The 19,368-nt window shown below is 52.5% G+C and overlaps 1 protein-coding gene across 1 annotated transcript in view; it reads left to right on the top strand.

Annotated features, from left to right (window-relative positions):
* The window catches only part of SACK1F (scaffolding CK1 anchoring protein F), a 34,816-nt gene extending 17,530 nt beyond the window's left edge, over positions 1-17,286 (top strand). The window contains exons 2-5 of the mRNA XM_017859883.1: positions 6,353-6,520; positions 7,071-7,192; positions 8,496-9,172; positions 16,764-17,286. Of these exons, the coding sequence (XP_017715372.1) occupies positions 6,353-6,520; positions 7,071-7,192; positions 8,496-9,172; positions 16,764-16,813 (1,017 nt within the window). The 3' untranslated portion in view covers positions 16,814-17,286. The remainder of the gene's footprint in view (positions 1-6,352; positions 6,521-7,070; positions 7,193-8,495; positions 9,173-16,763) is intronic.
* The last annotated feature ends 2,082 nt before the right edge of the window (positions 17,287-19,368 follow it).

The raw sequence follows: 19,368 nt of genomic DNA on the forward strand, positions 1-19,368 counted from the left end.
CTACTAAAATACAAAAAAAAAAAAAAATTAGCCAGGCATGGTGGCAGGCATCTGTATTCCCAGCTACTCCGGAGGCTGAGGCAGGAGAATGGCGTGTACCCGGGAGGTGGAGCTTGCAGTGAGCCAAGATCGCACCACTGTACTCCAGCCTGGGCGACACAGCAAGACTCCATTTCAAAAAAAAAAAAAAAAAAAGACAGCTCCTTTTTACATACTTATTAGCATAATTTCATTTTCCTTCATGGTTTGTGCATTTGGGAACTTGAGAGTCTTTCTTAGCCCATGTCATGAAGATATTTTCTTGCATTTCGTCAACTCCCTTATTAGTTATATCTTTCACGTTTAAGTACTTAGCCTACCTGAAATTTTCCTTTACATGTGGTGTGAAGTAGGGATGGATTCATCTCTGTTTTTCTCTATGTAGTAAGCCAGTTTTCCCAGTGGCATCTGCTAAAGGGCATTTTTTTTCTCCACTGAGTTGTGATTCTACCCCTATCGTACATAAAGTTTTGTATATGTGTACGTGTATATATGTGTTTGTGTGTATACTTCTGGTCTCACCATTCTTTTCCATTGGTCTATTGGTCAGTTCCTTCCTACTTAAGTAGTACAAGTAGTACAATTCTTATTGCTATGGTTCTGTAGTATGCCTTACTCTCTATAGGACAAGTGTTTCCTTTTAGCTTTTCCTTTTCAAAATCGATGTGGCTATTTGTGGATCTTTATTCTTCTTTATATCTTACAAGTATTTGAGTTTCTGAAAAGCATTTACTGAGCTTTTTATGGAATTGCATTGAATTTTATTAATATGGAGAGTATTAGATTTTTTAAATATTAAATCATATTATCTTTTCATGATTTATTGCTTCATTTATTCACATATTTTAAAATGTCCTTTCATAGACTTTCCAGTATTTCTTCCTGAAGGTATTTATTTCCAAATGCCATGTGGTTAGGTTTTAACTGGGAATGGATCTTATTTTCTTTCTTTCTTTCATTCCTTCTTTTGTTTTCTTTTTTTCTTTCTTTTGGTTGATTATTGCTGGAATAGAAGAAGGCTATTGGTTTTCGTAAGTTTTTCCTGGATCTGGCAATTTTGCTGAATTCTCTTATTAATTCTAATTGCTTTTCTGTTTGTTCTACTGGATTTTCTGTGAAAATTGTATTATTCTTAAATACTGGTAGTTTTGTCTCCCCTAATCCTTATGTCTCGTATTTCTTTTCTTTTTTTTCTTTTCATTTTCTTTTTTTTTTTTTTTTTTTTTTTTTGTCTTATTGCATTGGTAAGGACCTCCAATACTGTGTTGAACTGTAGTGGTGTTACTATTCTCTGAGACTTAGAGGGAGTACATCATAAGTTTCTCTGTTAAGTAAAATGTTTCATGTGGGTTTTTGGTAGATAGAGCTTATGAGGTTAAGGAAGATCCTTCCTGTTCCTTGTTTTCTAAGAATTATAATCACAAGGAGGGATCTAGCTTTATTGAATACTTTGTAAAATTACTAAGATAAATATGATTTCCTCCTCTCAACCCCATAAATGTTTTAAATTAAAATGATACTATTTCTGATGTTGAGTCACCCTTAACATTCTTAGGATAAACTTTACTTGGTTACGGTATATTTTGTTTGGTTCATTTTTTTAAGTGCACTCTTATGTCATGTGCATTTTCATTTGCATTAGCATGTAATTGGCCTTAATATTCTTTTTTACCATGTTTACAATTCCTTAAAGTTCTATTATGTCTGTAGTAATTTCTTCTTTTTCATTCAGTATTTTATTTACGTCTCCTCCTTTTTTGTCGGTTTGCCAGAAGTTTGTCTATCTTGTTTAGTCTTTTAAACAGCCAGTTTTGATTCAATGTGTCTGAAGTATCTCCTAGCAATCCCATCTCTAGGAAGCAGTGAAATGAAGACCCTGGAGCCACCTAGGACTGAGTTCCTTGCTCTGCCACATGGCAGCTTTATAACTTTGGACATAGGACTATAGCCCCTATGTGTTTACTTCCTCATTTGTAAAGTGGGAATAACCCTTTCGCAAAATAGTTGTGAGGATCAGATTAGAAAATTTACCTAAAGCACAGGAAACAGCCTAGGGTGCACTGAAAGTATTTAGTACGTGTTAATTCCCATCCTCAGTGCCTGTATTAGTCAGGGTTCTCCAGAGAAACAGAACCAACTGGATGGGCATGTTTGTGTGTGTGTAAGAGAGATCCACCGAGAGACAGAGATTGATTGATTTTAAGGAATTGGCTCATGGGATAATGGAGATGCGAGGCCAAAGCCTGCAGGATGGGCTGTCAGGCTGGAGAAGCTGGGAAGAGCTGCAGTTGGAGTCCCGAGGCGGTGTGCTGGTGGAATTCCTTCCTGCCCAGGGCGGCTCAGTCTTTCTTCTAAGGCCTTCAGTGGATTGGACAAGACGTACCCACATTACAGAGGGTAATCTGCTTTACTCGAAGTCCAGTGATTTCAATGTTAATCTCATCCAAACAAAACACCCTCATAGAAACATCCAGAATAATGTTTGCCCAGCCAAGCGAACACGTAAAATTAACCAGCACGGTACCTTTGTTTGTGCTGTGCCCTTTCCCTGAAATGCTCCCCTTGCAGGCCCTTGCTAGGCCACGTGACACCTGTACGTAGATTAGAAAAAGGCGACCCTTCCCAGGGCAGACGCAGCTCCCAATCCCCTCCTCAGCCAGTGCCCGTGTGCAGGACACACTTGTGCAAGGCAGCCCAGACAACCCCCTGCTCGATCTTCCTCCTGCTCCTTTCTCTCGGTGCCAAGGGCTTCCCATCCTTCACAGTTCAGCTTCCTTGGTAAAGTCTTTCTTATTCTCCCCTGGCTAGAAGTAATCTCTCCACTCACCCACCCACCCCAACCCCGCATCACATGTCACGCTCTTAAAGGCATTTATCTCATTTATCTCGTGTCTTAGTTATTTTGTGCAAAGGTCTTGTCATTCCACTTGGATTAACCCCTTGAAATAGCGCCGTAGCTTATTTGTCTTTAGGTCCTCTCTCTGCCTGTGGGGCTCAGAAAGAATTCATTCTCCCTTCATGAGTGATTATCACAGTATCAACCTCAAAGGAAGACGCTGAGGCAAAATTAGCATAGAGAGTTTATTTGGGCCGAGATTTAGGATGGCATCCCGGGACACGCTTCCAGGTTTCCTTGGGGAGGCTCAAGTTTTTAAAGAAAAAAGGATCAGGATTTGGCAGGGTGGGGGGTGGATGGGGGGGCAACCAAAGTCATTGGTCAGGAAGTCTCATTGGTTTACAGAAACAGCGTTGTCAGTGATTGGCTATACATTGTTTCTTTGTTTTCCTTTTTGAGATAGAGTCTCACTCTGTTGCCTAGGCTGGACTGGAATGCAGTGGTGCCATCATGGCTCACTGCAGTCTCAATCTCATGGGCTCAAGCAATCCTCCAGCCTCAGCCTCCCAAGTAGCTGGAACTACAGGCATGCGCCACCATGCCTAGCTAATTTTTGTATTGTAGAGTCAGGGTTTTGCTATGTTGCTGAGGTGGATCTGAAACTCCTGAGCTCAAGCAGCCCTCCTGCCTCAGCCTCCCAAAGTGCTGGGATTATAGGTGTAATCCACTGTGCCCAGCCTACCTTGTTGAACTATGTAATCCACTGTGCCCAGCCTACCTTGTTGAACTGTGTAGCATTTTATGGCTACTTAGAGTCAGTCTAGAGGCCTCATACAGCAAGTGGCTTCAAGCCACTTACTAATAGTAATTATTTAGCTTGAAGGGGAGTGAGACATGACAGCTATTTTATTTTATTTTATTTTATTTTATTTTATTTTATTTTATTTTATTTTAAGATGGAGTCTCACATTGTCCCCCAGGCTGGAGTGCAGTGGCGCAATCTTGGCTCACTGCAACCTCCACCTTCCTAGCTCAATCATTTCTCCTGCTTCAGCCTCCTGAGTAGCTAGGATTACAGGCGCCTGCCACCACTCCCGGCTAATTTTTGTATTTTTAGTAGAGACAGGGTTTCACCATGCTGGCCAAACTGGTCTCAAACTCCTGGCCTCAGGTGATCCATCCACCTCAGCCTCCCAAAGTGTTGGGATTACAGGCGTGAGCCACTGTATCTGGCTGCTATCACATTTTAAATGCCTCTCTGGGCCTGGTAATTTAAAGGGCCTCTCATTCTTCAGATAAAACAGTTTTTGTTGTTGTTGTTGTTGTTTGTTTGTTTTGTCTTTCTCAAAATGTAAGAGCTGTGAAGAACTTTAAATGGTATTGTGTAGGGCAGGGCACTGGAGTCTTTAGAGTCAGGGTGATGGCAGAGCACACATGTGAAGGTGGTGGCACAACCGTGACGGAGGCTGATTGAGTGCACCTGGTGCCAGGTGGGCACTCGGCACTTTCTTTCTTTTTTTTTGTGGGGGGGGGGGGGGATGGAGCCTCACTCTTGTCCCCCAGGCTGGAGTGCAATGGTGCAACCTCAGCTCACTGCAACCTCCGCCTCCTGGGTTGCAATGAGCGATTCTCCTGCCTTAGCTTCCTCCCCAGGAGCTGGGATTACAGGCATCCGCCACCATGCCTGGCTGATTTTTGTATTTTTAGTAGAGATGGGGTTTCACCATGTTGGCCAGGCTGGTCTCAAAGCCCTGACCTCAAGTGACCCACCCACCTTGGCCTCCCAAAGTGCTGGGATTACAGGCGTGAGCCACCGCGCCCGGCCCTGCACTCAGCACTTTCGTGGTGCATCTCACTTAGTCCTGGGACAACCCTTTGAGATCTAGGTGCAGTTATTAGCTCTATTTTGCAGCCAAAGAAGCTTGGGCAGGCCGTGGCATGGGGATACTAGCCTGGTCTTCCTGACTTTAAGAGTCGGTCCTTTCAGTTGTGAAGGCAAACAGACTTCCTGGACTGTATAGCAGTTACTGTTAACTGAGGACTTATGACTTGCCAGACGTTGTGTTTGCTGCTTGCAAAGTTATCCCTAATCCTCAGGGCAAAAGTGTAAAATACAAGGTATCCTCACTTTGCAGATGAGGAAACAGAGTCTCATTAAGGTTAAGTGACTTGCCTGAGGTCACAAATAGGAAGTGGTGGATCCACAGTTAAAATCTCTCTGACCCCAAAGCCGAGGCCTTTTCCTCAGCATCGCATGCATGGTGTTTGGGCCAATAAGAAAGCCTTCAGCTGGAGTGTGGAGCATGGTTTGTGTAGGAAGCTGGAAGTAGCTGTGGCTGGAAAGGTGGAGCGGCCTGGGGCTGCATAAACCTTGCCTCCAGGGTGGACACTCAGGGCCAATTTTTGTAAATGAAGGGTCCTGAGCAGTGACTTTGATTTGAGGATGGGGTGGTATGGGATGGACACCTGAAGGCCAAGGGAATCCAAGCCAGCAGGAGCTCTGCCTGGATCTGTGCCTGGGGAAGCACAGAGCTTCGCACAGCTGCAAGGCCATCGGCGCATCCAGGCCTGCTGAGAAAGTGATGTTAGAGCAGATCTGTGACTCACAGACATGAGCCCACCCCTGGTATCAGTAATGGCATCTCCTTGTGCCTGCTTGTTTTTCTAGGGTGTCAGGAGCAACTTTTCTCAGCCTCCTAGATCTCCCATGATATGGCTCATTTCATTTCATTTCATTTCAGTTCAGTTCAGTTCAGTTCATTTTTTTTGAGACAGAGCCTCACTCTATCACCCAGGCTGGAGTACAGTGGCATGGTCTTGGCTCACTGCAACCTCCACCTCCCAGGTTCAAGCAATTCTCCTGCCTCAGCCTCCCCAGCAGCTGGGATTACAGGTGCCCACCACCACGCCTGGGTAATTTTTTTTTTTTTTTCGCTCTTGTTGCCCAGGCTGGAGTGCAATGGCACAATCTCAGCTCACTGCAACCTCCGCCTCCGGGTTCAGGCAATTCTCCTGCCTCAGCCTCCTGAGTAGCTGGGATTACAGGTGCCCGTCACCATGCCCAGCCCATTTTTTGTATTTTTAATAGAGGGTTACACCATGTTGGCCAGGCTGGTCTCAAACTCCTGACCTCAGGTGATCCACCTGCCTTGGCCTCCCAAAGTGCTGGGATTACAGGTATGAGCCACCTCACCCAGCCCCGATACAGCTTCTTAAGGGCTGCTAGAAGACCCCCAGGATGGGGAGGTGGGGATTTGTCCAGGAGGAAGTACAAGCACATGGCCTGTACCCCAGGCCCATCTCCAGGGCTCAGATGTGCTCAAAGGTCAGGAGATGTGAAGCCCCAGGAATGGTGCAGGTGGAGATTTTGGCTCTTGGCCACAAGTGACCCCAGGGCGAGGTGGTCCCGTCTGAGCGGGGCTTGCCACTGTGGGCGTGTAGACACTGCATGTCTCACCAGTGTCCTTCCCCACCCAGGTCATTGCTGTGGTCATGGACCTCTTCACTGATGGTGATATCTTTCAAGACATTGTGGATGTTGCCTGTAAGCGCCGGGTCCCAGTGTACATCATCCTGGACGAGGCGGGAGTGAAGTATTTCCTGGAGATGTGTCAGGACCTACAGCTCACCGACTTCCGGATTCGGGTAAGTTGCACCACTGGGGCGGAAAGTGGTCAGGAGATGAGACAGGGACAACCTCTGCCCCTCCTGTGGCTCTCCCATGCTTCTTCCCTGATTGGGGGCTCAGGTAAACTTCAAGATCTCAACACCTTTCCTTCTGTTGAAAGTCAAGCCTTTAACCTTGGCTTTACTGTTAACTACTGAATCATATGCCCAGTTTCGATTTTATCCCTAGGCTGCTGAGACTGAAGGAGGCAGCTCTGGCCTGGTCCTGGGGTGCTTAGCTTGCAGAATCACTGACTTCAAAGTGAAGGCTGTTGTTCTCTTCCTGGGCCTTTTGAGAACAGGCAGGAACCACCCTGGGCTTGTCCATGCCTAAAGCAAGATTTGGGAACTTCTTCCTGCTCACCAAAGAGGGTTCCCTGTGGAAGGCTGTAGGAAGCAGAGCGTCTAGTGAAGACAGGAGCCTGCAGGCAGGGTCCATAGACAAACGGGCTCTTCCTCTGCAGAAGCAAGGACCTGGCACAGAGGCCGGCCCAACCCAGATGACGGTGCCTTCTACTCTTCCCAACAGAACATCCGTGTCCGCTCTGTGACAGGCGTCGGCTTCTATATGCCCATGGGGAGGATCAAGGGGACCCTGTCATCAAGGTTCCTGATGGTGGATGGTGACAAAGTGGCCACTGGATCTTACAGGTGAGTTGGGCCAGGTCAAAGAAGGGCCCAATCAAGAAGGAGGCCTTGATTCTAGGTAGGTGTTCAGGAAGATGCCAGACTGCAGCCTCCATCATCATGAGTTGTAACTGGTATCGTCTGACGCAATGACAAAGGACAGCTTTCTGCCCAGTCCCTTCCCTCAAACTTCCTGGTTGATGGATTATTCTAGAAAGAGGGTCAACTCTTCCTAGGCATTATGCACTGCCTGCTTTTCATGGTCCATTTGCAGCCAGTTGCATTTTGAGGCTAGTTGTTAGGTAGGACAAGCAGGAAGTGGGATGCACCAGATCTGGAAAGAAACAGGAAGATGTGGTGTGCAGAGAATGTTGCCAGAATTTTAGTTTTTTTTTTTTTTTGAGACGGAGTCTTGCTCTGTGGCCCAGGCTGGACTGCAGTGGTGTGATCTCGACTCACAGCAACTTCTGCCTCCCGGATTCAAGCGATTCTCCTGCCTTAGCCTCCCGCCTCAGCCTCCAGAGTAGCTGGGATTACAGGCGCCTACCACCACGCCCAGCTAAATTTTGTATTTTTAGTAGAGACAGGGTTTCACCTGGCCAGGCTGGTCTCGAACTTCTGACGTTAAGTGATCCACCCACCTCAGCTTCCCAAAGTGCTGGGATTACAGATATGAGCCACCACACCCGGCCTCAGAATTCTGATTTTAAAATAATTTACCAGGAACACGAGAGACTGTATCTGTGTAATATCTGCCCTCCAAGTAAATTAAAATACGGATGACGAGAAGAGAGACCTGAGCACACGAAACAATGAATAGCAGCGTAAGTCCTGTCACATGGTCAGAGTATGGGTTTCTGCAGACACTAAGTGCTTAAAAAAATCAGAAAAGAACCAATACAGAGTAGAATAATATTCATAATAGTGGCAGCTGCAGTTACTATTTTTTAAATGTGTGTTTGTGCCAGGGACTGAGCTAAATGTTTTATATGAGTTACTTCATTTGCGCCTCACAACAACCCTGTGAACATATGTCCTGAGAGCCCCAGCTTACAAGGCACATGAGAATATAAACCAGGTTTGAATGCCTGCCTGACTTCCCATGCTCTTTCCCTGCACCTACTGCCTGCTTGCTTCATTTGAGGCCAAACTCTGGGGAAAGGGAGTCTGCGGGTGGGTGGAGGGAGGCCAGTCCAGCGTTGGCCCACAAGGAGCCTTCCACCTGCGGCAAGGGTCTGGCCACAGCGGGGGGGGTGGGGGGGGCAGGGACAGGGCAAGAGAGAGGCCTGGGCACACGCGTCTTGCTTTTCTGTCCCCACGTTCCCAGGTTCACCTGGAGTTCCTCCTACGTGGACAGGAACCTCCTCCTGCTCCTAACAGGGCAGAACGTGGAACCCTTTGACACAGAGTTCCGGGAGCTGTACGCCATCTCCGAGGAGGTGGACTTGTATCGGCAGCTGGGCCTGGCGGGCAGGATTGGCCTCCACTACTCCTCCACTGTGGCTCGAAAGCTCATCAACCCCAAGTACGCCTTGGTGTCAGGCTGCCGCCACCCGCCTGGGGAGATGATGCGCTGGGCTGCCCGGCAACAGCGGGAGGCAGCCGGCAACCCGGAGGGGCAGGAGGATGGCGGCAGCGGTGGCGAGTCGGCCCGGCGCCTGGAGAGCTTCCTGAGAGACCTGGTTACGGTGGAGCAGGTGCTACCCCCTGTGGAGCCCATCCCCTTGGGAGAGCTGAGCCGGAAGGATGGCAGGATGGTCTCTCACACGCACAGAGACCTGAAGCCCAGATCCCGAGAGGCACCCAGCCAAAATGGCATGGGAGAAGCAGCCCGGGGGGAGGCCGCCCCCGCCAGGCGCTTCAGCAGCAGGCTCTTCAGTCGCCGAGCCAAGAGGCCCACGGCGCCCAACGGCATGGCCAGCTCCGTCTCCACTGAGACTGTCCCTGAAGTGGAGTTTCTGACAGGGAAGAGGCCCAACGAGAATTCCAGTGCTGACATCTCAGGTGAGCCCTCTTCCCTCTGGCCTGGTGTCTCCCCAGGCCTCTGGCCCTGGCCCCACATCAGCCCTTACCCAGGAGCACTGCCTCACACCTGCAGAGGAGCAGACTCCATCTGTGGGCACAGAGAGGGCAGGAGCTCTGGGGTTCCGGGGTCCTTAGTTCCCATTCTGGCCTCAGCCTTTAGCTGCCTGGAGGCCTTGGGCAGGTCCCGCAGCTCTGAGTTTCATTTTCCTCTGCTCTGAAAGAAGAGAAGGATTCCAGGCTTGGCATGGAGTGGTCTGAGAGCTTCTGCTACTACTGCTAGAAGGCGTTCAGATCAGCCCTCATGGTAACCCAACAAATCAAATAAGCTGAGAAGCTTTCTCCTTTGTAAGTGAAGAAATGGGGGCTCTGCACAGTGGGGTGCATGGCTGCAACTAGACCCTGGTTCTGAGTTGAGGGCTCTTTCTAGCAAACCTGCTTCCTTGCCAGATCACCTATTGTCAGGATCTCACCTGGTCAGACACACCCCACCCTCCCCTGCACCCTACCAGTGCCCTGACCCACTTTCCTGTCTCTGTGATGGGCAGTCTGACTCAGTTTCTCCATGTCCCTCTGCTGTGTGCCGTCTGCCTGGCTGCTTGTCCCTGGGTGGGATTGTTCCATGGCAGCATCTTCCTGGGCATCTCTCAGGGATCCCCAAAAGGTCCTGCCTTTATGTTTCTCTCCGCAGCAGTCTCCGGTGATCCCCAAAAGGTCCTGCCTTTATGTCTCTCTCCGCAGCAGTCTCCGGGGATCCCCAAAAGGTCCTGGCCTTTATGTCTCTCTCCGCAGCAGTCTCCGGCGTGGCCTTTCAGGTGGCTGGTGGTGGTGCCTTTCTCATTTCTGCATCCCTGAGTCAGAGGACTTTCCGTGGTGGGATTTCTCCGACCATCACTGTGGAGCCCAGTGATGAGAACTGGGCTCTGGCTGGCAGTGACAGGGTCTGAGGTCTTGTGGGCCCAGTCCAAGGGCTCCCAGGACTCCTGCATTTCTGCACACCAGCTCTGACTGGATTGTGATGGCATGAGAGCAGGGAGCACAAGTGTCGTCCCCTCTGCTGATTCCCCAGCGCTGCTTTGGAGCCTGACACACCCAGTCTGTGCTCAGGAAATGTTGGCTAACTTTGCTTCTTGGAGTTCGAACAGGCCTGGGCGCCTCTGTGGCTGTGGGCACAGTGGGAGCGCCAGGGCGTTCCCTCCATTTGGCCTGGGGATGGTGACTGAGCTGCTGGCCTGCCAGGTCCTGCACAGGCGCTCTCTCTCCCCTTCTGCCCTCACAACCACCTTTCAAGCACAGAGGTGGCAGGTGGCTCGGAGCGGTGAATGAAGTGGTCCCAGGTCACAGGAAGTGGTAGTAAGGCCAGGATTCAAGACCAGGCCTGGGCACAGCCATGGTCTGTCAGGGGAGGGGTGGCTGGCCCCGTCGCTGTTTCTTCTGGGCTCCCTGGCTCCCCTAACACCAGCTGCTGCTGCTGCTGCTGCTGCTGCTCAGTACCTCTGGTTTGGAGGAAGGGTTGCCATGGTGAACACCTGGCAAGGGAGGGCGGGGGAAGAGGGGAAGGAGGGGGAAGCGGGAAGGAGGGGGCAAGCCCTACAGCAGCAAGGGCTGTTTCCCAAGTCCTGAGTGAAGTGGAGTGGAAGCTTTCTCTCCCTTCAGCCCCTCGCCCTGAGGTGCGGTTTCCATGGAAACTCAAAGCCCATTGTCTTGTCCCTTGCCATGCCTTCTGTGTGTCCCTCCGCATCCATGTCCCTGCTCTCACCTCTCGGGTGGTCGCGGCGGCCCTGCCCCTGCTGCCACTGTTTGGTGTCTGCACACGGTGCCCAGGAACCAGCGTTGCAGACATGGACAGGGCCCTCGGGAAGCTCCTCTCCAGGGCACCTGATGCTGGGATAGAGAGAGAGAGGGAAGAGTGAGGGCGAGGGCACAGACAGCCCGGAACCATCACCCCGTTCCTCGTCCATCCTTTAGACAAACACAGAACAGCCGCCTCCGGCAAGGCCTCTGCCCACCTGGGTGGGTCCCCAGTACCTGCAGCCCTGAAATTCACACACCTTTCCTCTTCCCTCGCAAGGCCTGGGGGAGAAGCAGCAGCTCCTCTCCTGTCTTTGGTTGTTTTTGTTTGTTTTTAAGACAATGTCTCGCTGGAGTGCAGTGGTGCGATCACAGCTCACTGCAACCTCAACTTCCCAGCGATTCTCCCACCTCAGCATCCTGAGTAGCTGGGACCACAGGTGTGTGCCACCAAGCCTGGCTAATTTTTTAAATTGTATAAACAGGGTCTCACCATGTTGCCCAGGCTGGTCTCCTGGCCTCAAGTGATCCTCCTACCTCCGGGCCTCCCAAAGCGCTGGGATTATAGGCACAAGCCACTGTGCCTGGCCAGGAGCTCCTCTCCTAAGAGGCCCTTTTTCATGGCCTCCAGCCTCCCACACCAAGTGGGGCTGCTTCAGTGTTTCCCCTCAGGCAGCAGCAACTAAGCAGCCAGGACTGCATGTGTGAGAATGTGGGGCCCGGAGAGCATGGGACTCCCACGGTGGGAATCGGTGAGAACCTGAGCTCCTGCCTTTGGACCCCCACACAGGGCAAGCGTCCCCTTCCCCTGGTAAATGTTCAGAACCTCCCAGAGCAGCTGCCACCTGGCTCTCAGCTCGGGACACATTGCTCCCTGTACCCAGGACACATCCGTCCCCTCCCTGGGGCTGTGTCCTCATCTAGAAGAGGAGGGGTTGCACCAGGGAGGGTTTCCGAGGTCCCCTGGAGTTCAGATTCTGCCTCTGTTCTTTCTGTCTCTGCTGCCCTCTTGTCAAGGGAGAACCTGGGTTGATGACAGGTTCTGTCATAAGAGGAAAAATAGAAGAAGCTCAGAGCTGACAGCCTGTAAAATTGCTTGATAAGGAATATATAGTTGTCAAACAGCATGCAAATTTTTGCAAACCCAGGTGTGGCCTTTGGGAGAACCTTAGGGAAGTTGCTTCCTCCTCTGGGCCTGGGGATCCAGCTGGGGGCCACGGGCGCCCAGCGGTTTCAAGGTTCACGGCGCCCTCTAGTGGCAGAAGCTAGGCACCTCTTCCTTCTGCGTCTTCCCTCAGCCCTTACCTGCTGGGAGTGCTCATGTCTTCTTCTGGAGCTTCTGTGCCCTCCATGAGCTCCACACAGGCTCCCTGGGTCAGGGACCCCCAACCTCACAGAACAGCCTCAGTGGAGAGCCTTGGTAAAAATGCAACGAGGCCAGGCGCGGTGGCTCATGCCTGTAATCCCAGTGCTTTGGGAGGCCAAGCTGGGAAGATCACTTGAGCCCAGAAGTTCTAGACCAGCCTGGTCAACATAGCAACACCCTGTCTCTTAAATAAAAATTTTTTTAATTAACTGGGGATAGTGCCATGTGCCTGTAGTCCCAGCTACTTAGGAGGTGGAGGCAGGAGGATCACTTGAACCCGGGAAGTCGAGGCTGCAGTCAGCTGTGATTGAGTCACTGCGCTGCAGTCTGGATGACAGAGAGACCCTGTATCAAAAAAAAGTAAAAGTAATATGAATTTTAAAATGCAACAAACACGCTTTGGGAGGCCAAGGCAGGTAGATCACCTGAGGTCAGGAGTTGGAGACCAGCCTGGCCAACATGGTGAAACCCTGTTTCTACTAAAAATACAAAAATTTGCCGGGCATGGTGGCACAAACCTGTAATCCCAGCTACTTGGGAGGCTGAGGCAGGAGAATTGCTTGAACCCAGGAGGCGGAGGCTGCAGTGAGCTGAGATCGTGCCTCTGCACTCCAGCCTGGGTGACAGAGCAAGACTCCATCTCAAAATAATAATAAAATTTTTAAAGATAAAAATAAAATCCAACAAATAGAGTCTGTACTGCTGGGCGGGGCTTAGGACTCTGCATTTTAAATTAGGGCCCTCATTTTCCAGTGTAGCTTCCCCAGTGTAGAGGGTCCTCAGACCAGCAGACTCCACAACGACTGAGGAGACACAGATGAGGCCCTGCCCTTGGAGTGCTGCCAGCCTAGGGGAGGAGGTCCCCATGCTGTGCCTGAGACCCCACCCAGTTCCCCCAGGGAGATGACTGGGAAATGGCCAACACTTTTGAAGTGGTGAGAGACATGGTGCCATATGCCATCACATGCAACTGGCGTCCTCCTCGCTGCCATCCAGCCTGATGATAGCATCGCACAATGAGACCCCCAAGGTTCGGACAGGCCAGGCCCTGTGTCCATGGCCGCCCAGGGTGGAAAGGGCAGTGTGGTCTCCTGCCTCCCCAGCCTTCTGCAGATGTCATAGCCGTCTCCAGAAGGCTTGGGTCGGCACCGTTTCCCTGCACCTTTAAAGACTGTTTGGGCCGGGCTCGGTGGCTCACGCCTGTAATCCCAGAACTTTTGGAGGCCTAGGCGGGCAGATCACCAGGTCAGGAGATTGAGATCATCTTGGCTAACACGGTGAAATCCCGTCTCTACTAACAATACAAAAATTAGCTGGGCATGGTGGCACTTGCGTGTAGTCCCAGCTACTCAGGAGGCTGAAACAGGATAATCTCTTGAACCTGAGAGGCAGAGGTTACAGTGAGCAGAGATCGCACCACTGCACTCCAGCCTGGGCGACAGAGCAAGATTCTGTCTCAAAAAAAAAACCAAAAAAACAAAAAAAAGTGTTTGGAAGAGCCGGAGCCCCAGATAGAGGACCGACCCTTTCCCCTGGTGTCGTGGGGGCTGAGAAGACGAGAGCAGCAACTTGCTTCCCAGAGTGCCTCAGGGTCCTTTCCTGCCCCAGAGCCCCTGGACCTGTGCTTTGCTTCCCAGTTTCTCTGAGGTGACCTGCAGTGACAGTCCCTTTCCAGAACTCTCCTGGGGTCCCTGGATTTATGTGTGGATGGCCCCCTGGCTGGCTGGCAGTGTGATCTGGCTCTGTAGAGCGTGGCTGCTGGGCTTCTGGACTGGGGGACTTGTTCTCCTGTGTCATCCCTTGGGGCTGCGGGTCTCAGATCTCTCTCCTGCTCTTGCTGCATCTGGTGCATCTGCTGCTGTTATTACTGTTATTACTAGGATTGCGCTAAACCCCTAAGTAGCTCGCCTTTGCCGTCTCATGCATTTTATTCAGTAAATATGTATCTACGAAGTGTCTGCTCTGTGCCAGGCCCTGCTCTGAGTTCCTGGCACAGCCGTGAACAGAATGAACATGGTTCCTGCTTTTATGGAGCATGTTACCCTGGGCAGAGACCAGGATTGGGGGGGGATGGCCCTTCTATGAAGGGTGTCAGGGAAGGCCTCCCTAACCAAGGAGCCTCAGAGCAAGACTTGAATGGAGGGAGGAGGGCCCTGTGGACAGCCGAGGGAAGACTCTTCCCGATACGGGGAATGCGAAGCCCTGGAACCTGTGCATGAAGCTTGCACATCATTGTCCTTGTCATGGCTTCTGTGTGGGTGACCTCTGCCTCCCTCTCGCCCGCACCACCTTACCTGGCAGCGAACCAGACTGACTGCAGGTCCCGAGTGCCCCAGGCTGCCACCCTCACCCCATGCTTACGTCACACGGCTTCACTCCACTGAGCGGCCCCTCCTCCCACCCTGCACCCATTTTCAGCTCCACCTTGGTGTCACCTCTGAAGCTCCCAGGCCACGCATACTTTGTAAAAAAGACTATTCTGGCCATTTATACACCTTCCCCGTTCACCTGAGCAGGGCTGACTCCTCACACGTGGTCAACTCCCAATATGTGAGCACTCAGGGAATGACCGGGGACACACAGTTTGTCCTCAAGCCAAGCCAGTTTCTCTGTCCTGTCCGGGGCTAGGAAATGAATTCTGAGTCTAGGTGCTCTCTCCAGGCTTTCACCCTGCCTTACAAAAAAGTGGGGAGCATGGTGCTGGTGAAGACGGGCCCTGCCCCTGCCTTACCCAGGCTTCTCCTGGAGGCAGCCAGCTGGGCGGTGTGCAGGCTTGGGAAGCAGCTACCCCCACCCCCACCCGCCATTCCATGTCCAGCTATACCACTCCCCTGTTTAACGATCCAGAGGTTGATTTGCTTACCTGCCTCCAAAATGCTGCTGCCTCTGGGGAGGAACTGACATCTGCTTAGTGGGCCACGCAAATGAAACCAGCTAAGGAGGGGAAGTGGGGATGGTTGTATCCATTGCAGCAGCGAGTGAGTCTAGGACAGCCGCGTTGCATCCCGCTAGCAGAGCCACCCAGACGCGCTTGGCATCACTGCGGAAGGTGACCCCCAGCACCTTGGCCATGGAGCTCTTTGGGTGCAACCTCCTGCCCAAGGGTGGGGGAACACCCTTAATGAGGGTACAGCTGGATTTGTGGTCAGTCCCGAAGAGCTCGTTCAGTCTGCCTGGATGGATGTGGCCTGAGGCCATGGGTCACAGTGCAGTGGGCAGGAGCAGCAGCCTGTGTGGCAGGGGAGGGCTCTAAGTTGCACTCTGTCCGGTGGGTCGTGCTCATGATCCAGGAAAGGAGGCAGACGTGGCCTTAATTAAATTCACAGCTGAAGTGAAACTGGAAGGTTGTGTGAGCACCAGGGAGGCAGCCCTTGCTGTGTGGAGGGGAACTGGCAGGAAATAACACGAGTGCCTTCCACCTGGGGAAAGGCAGCCGGCGCTCTGAGGACATAGCCTCCCCTCTTCAACGCCTGACACCTTGCAGGCCCACAGGTGTCAGGCCTGCCTTGCTACTCCTCCACACTCCCTCCAGAGGTCCGAGAGCAGGAATCCAGCCAAAGGAACCGCAGGCCTCATCTGAGGACTGTAAAGGGAGTAGGAAGGAATGGTAGAGGCCTGGGGAAGAGGAGAAATCAGCTTCTCTGGCTGGAAGGGGGGCAGTTTTGTCTCCCCCTTCCCTCCCTACAGGCAGCGCGTTCCTCTCCATCCTCCCCTCAAAGCCGCGCCCTAAGCAGTGTGACCCACCCCACGGTGGCAGCTCTTGGCCAGCGCCAGCCCTTCCTGAGGCGCCAGTTTTCCTTCTTCCAGCCTAGGAGGCCTGTGGCAGAAGGAGCTGGAACTGGACTGGGAAGGCCAGGTTCCGTCGCTATTGCTGGCTGGCTCTGGGAGCTGGGGACACCTCAGCAGTAGAATGGGGCAGCTGGGGAGGGGAACCGGAGAGAAGGACCACGGTCTTACTTTGCAGGCTGTGGAGCTGCATGTATTAGCTGGTAATGAGCGGCCTCTTGGCGAGACTTTTGTGTATGTGTGTGTGAAGGCAAGTTTATTAGAAAAGTAAAGAAACCAAAAAATGGCTAGTCCTTACACAGAGCAGCCAAGACTTGGAGTTGATAGTTGTCATCATCGATTCTGCAGACTGGATCCTTCCCCCACCTGTCTTTGGTCAGGAGATGGTGGTCACCTTGATGTCCCACCCAGTGGGGCTCCTGCCAAGGCTGCTGGGACAGGCAGAATCTTCCCTTCTGCTTTCCCAGGTGCCCTCTACTGACTTGCTTTCCAGATCAGCAGCTTGGGAAGGAGACAGTGACCCCAGCCCCTCAACTGGAGATGTGGACAGCACACAGGGTAGGGACTGAAGCTGAATCCACCAAGCGTTTCACTTACATCCTTCCCCACCTCTGTCCCTTGCCTCTGCAGGTAAAACAAGTCCCAGTTCTGCCAAGCCCAGCAACTGCGTGATTTCCTGAGCTGCAGGATGGTGGTGGGCAGGACGTGTGGATGTTCACCTGCCCTGCCCTGTGTCGTGGAGAGCTCAGGTCGCACACTGCACCAGTTTGCACATCAGACTCCAACTGGCCTCCTGCCTTGCAGCCTCTGTCCTGGTCTCAGGGACCCTGGATCCCAAATGAGAGGGTCCGAAGCATCTCAGTCACACGCCTCCGCCAGACTGTCGGTGGCTGGGCGGGGGTCAGTGCCACGGCCTCCTTGTTTACATGAAGTGGAAGCATGACCAGTGTCTGCTCGCCTTTGTGCCCCACTCCCTCCGCTGGTCGCCAGATGGGGTGAGGGCCATTCTTTAAACCTTAATGGGGTGGGGTATCTGGAGCAGCCGCAGTGGCTTCTCCTTTCCCAGGCTTCCTGGTGCTTCTGGTTCCCCCCATTGCTCCCCACCCAAGAGATTGATGGAATAAAAGGGAAGAGGGCGGGACCCTGAGCCTGGGATCCCAAGTTCCAGTCTTGCTCTAGCCGCCGACCTCCAGGTGTAAGGTGCAGCCGGAACTGCAGGGGCACTGGCTACGGTGGTCTTCCTGGCCCTGTCCCTGCAGGCTCCCGAACTAGATTTGAATGAGGGGAAGATCCCGCGGCCTCCCCCAGTGAGGGGCAGAATTTGTTGCTGCTGTTCTGAGAGCACTCATACTGAGGTCTCTTTCCCCGCCCGGTGCCGTCCTGGCAGTCTCAGCGTGAGTGGTCCAGGCCTCCTCGGCTGCTGCCTGCTGCAGACCTAGGTGGGGGTCCTTATAGTGCCTTTACCTGGGACTGTTCCTTCCCTCAGTCAGTAAACTTTGGTTTACAGCCCAAGGCAGGGAGGGGGCTTGGCTGAGAGGGGATTGGGGGTGTGGGAGGCTGGGCCCTGAGGACGGGAGCATTTGCCTTTTTTCCCCCAACTCTAACGGGGTCCTCGGACCCCTTCACCGACCGGGGCTTCCAGGTTACGCTTTGGCCAAAGACGGGCCTTCGCCTCCTGCGAGCGTCAGGCCATTTTTAGGAGCCTGTGCCTCACCAGAGCAGGTCAGCCTAATTGCCATGAGGCTGGGCCGGGAGACCCAGTAAGCAGTTCCACTCTGCCCTCCCCACTTGGGTGACTGGAGAGGGCCGAGGAGAGTTTGTGAATGGACCTGGGAGAAATTGCCAAACTGCAGACTCTGTGAGCCGGCCCTGCGGGCGGGGCGATGGGGATCCAAGCCCTGTGAAAGAGCCATGGGGCAGACTTTCTTGCCCTCTGACCTCTGAACCAAACTCTCATCCTCTTTCTTTCCGTCTAAAAAACCGCAGGACACTACCAGCACCTGGGGGAGAGGTACAGATGTCTGCAAGGCAGTTGATGTGAGAGCCAGAAAAGGGGCTGCTCTGGCTGGGCTGCAGGAGCCAGGCACTGCTTCTGAGGAAGCAGGAAGTAGGGACCACATGTGGCGGCCATTGAGGAGACTGATCTCTCTGGCAGTGGGGAGGGGAAGGGAAAAGAAGGGTGAGCCTGTCCCCAGGGTCTTCTCTGTTAATCCCAAGGCTGGCTTCTAGGGCGTGTGGAGAAGGGCCTCTGGCCCACCTCCCTGAGCTTTTATGAAGATGAAATGCTTCTGGGAAGTGCTTCCTTAGGTATCAAGGCCAGGCAGTGTGGCACGAACTCATTCTGGAGGGGAGGGAAGGGAGAGGGCAGAGGTGGGGTGTGGGGGTGTTACACCTCAGCTCGAGGGGGACACCTTGAAGGTATGGGACATGAGATGTGTCAATTGCAATGGGACAAAGAGATCACTCTCTGGTGTGGAGGGTGGGTGCCTCTGGGGATGAGGGAGGTGGCCTGGGGAAGGGACTGGCCTCCAAGCAAGTCAGCCAAGGGCATCTGTGCCTCCCTTACCAGAAGAGCAGGCCCTGCTTTGTCCCTTTACCCCCTCTAGACCCAAAGCACACCCAGGTCCCTCCCCTGCCCTGACATCTAATCTGGAAGGATCCTTGATTGGAATCTCCAAGTCACTGAGGCCTTAAGCCAGGCCTTCCTTTCTGCCTCAGTTTCTCCATGTGCCAAGATGGGGTTTTTCACACTTTCTTGGTAGAAATGATGGGGAGACCATATGTTAGAGAGGAAGCAACTTGGCATAGTGGGAAGAGGGCCAGCCACAAGGCAGGAGTGCCCAGGCAGGGTGCGTCTCCCTGCTGGCCCATGTCCTCATCCTCATAGCAGTGTGGACAAGATGGTGTCTGGCCCCACCCGCTCTAAAAGGCTTGAGACAGAAACTGTAGTCCGAGATGGCAAGGATCTTGAACTCACAAAATGCAGCTCTTCATGTTTGCCTGTCTGCCTAGGCACCGGCCCACTCTGTTCTGCCTCTTGGCTTGTCAGCTGTGAGTACGCCTGCCCTCTGTTCCAGCACTTGCACATACTTTGTGAAGTAGTCTCTTACTCATCAAATCTCAAGGGTACATCTGGCCCTCCCAGTTGGATGGCAAGTTCAAGGGTGGATCATGCCCTTGGTCCCTGCACAGCAGCTTCCGCAAGGCTGGTTACATTGGAAGGGCTCTAGGAGGA

This window comes from Rhinopithecus bieti, unplaced genomic scaffold (assembly GCF_001698545.2).
Source record: "Rhinopithecus bieti isolate Rb0 unplaced genomic scaffold, ASM169854v2 scaffold_51734, whole genome shotgun sequence".
NCBI lineage: Eukaryota > Metazoa > Chordata > Mammalia > Primates > Cercopithecidae > Rhinopithecus > Rhinopithecus bieti.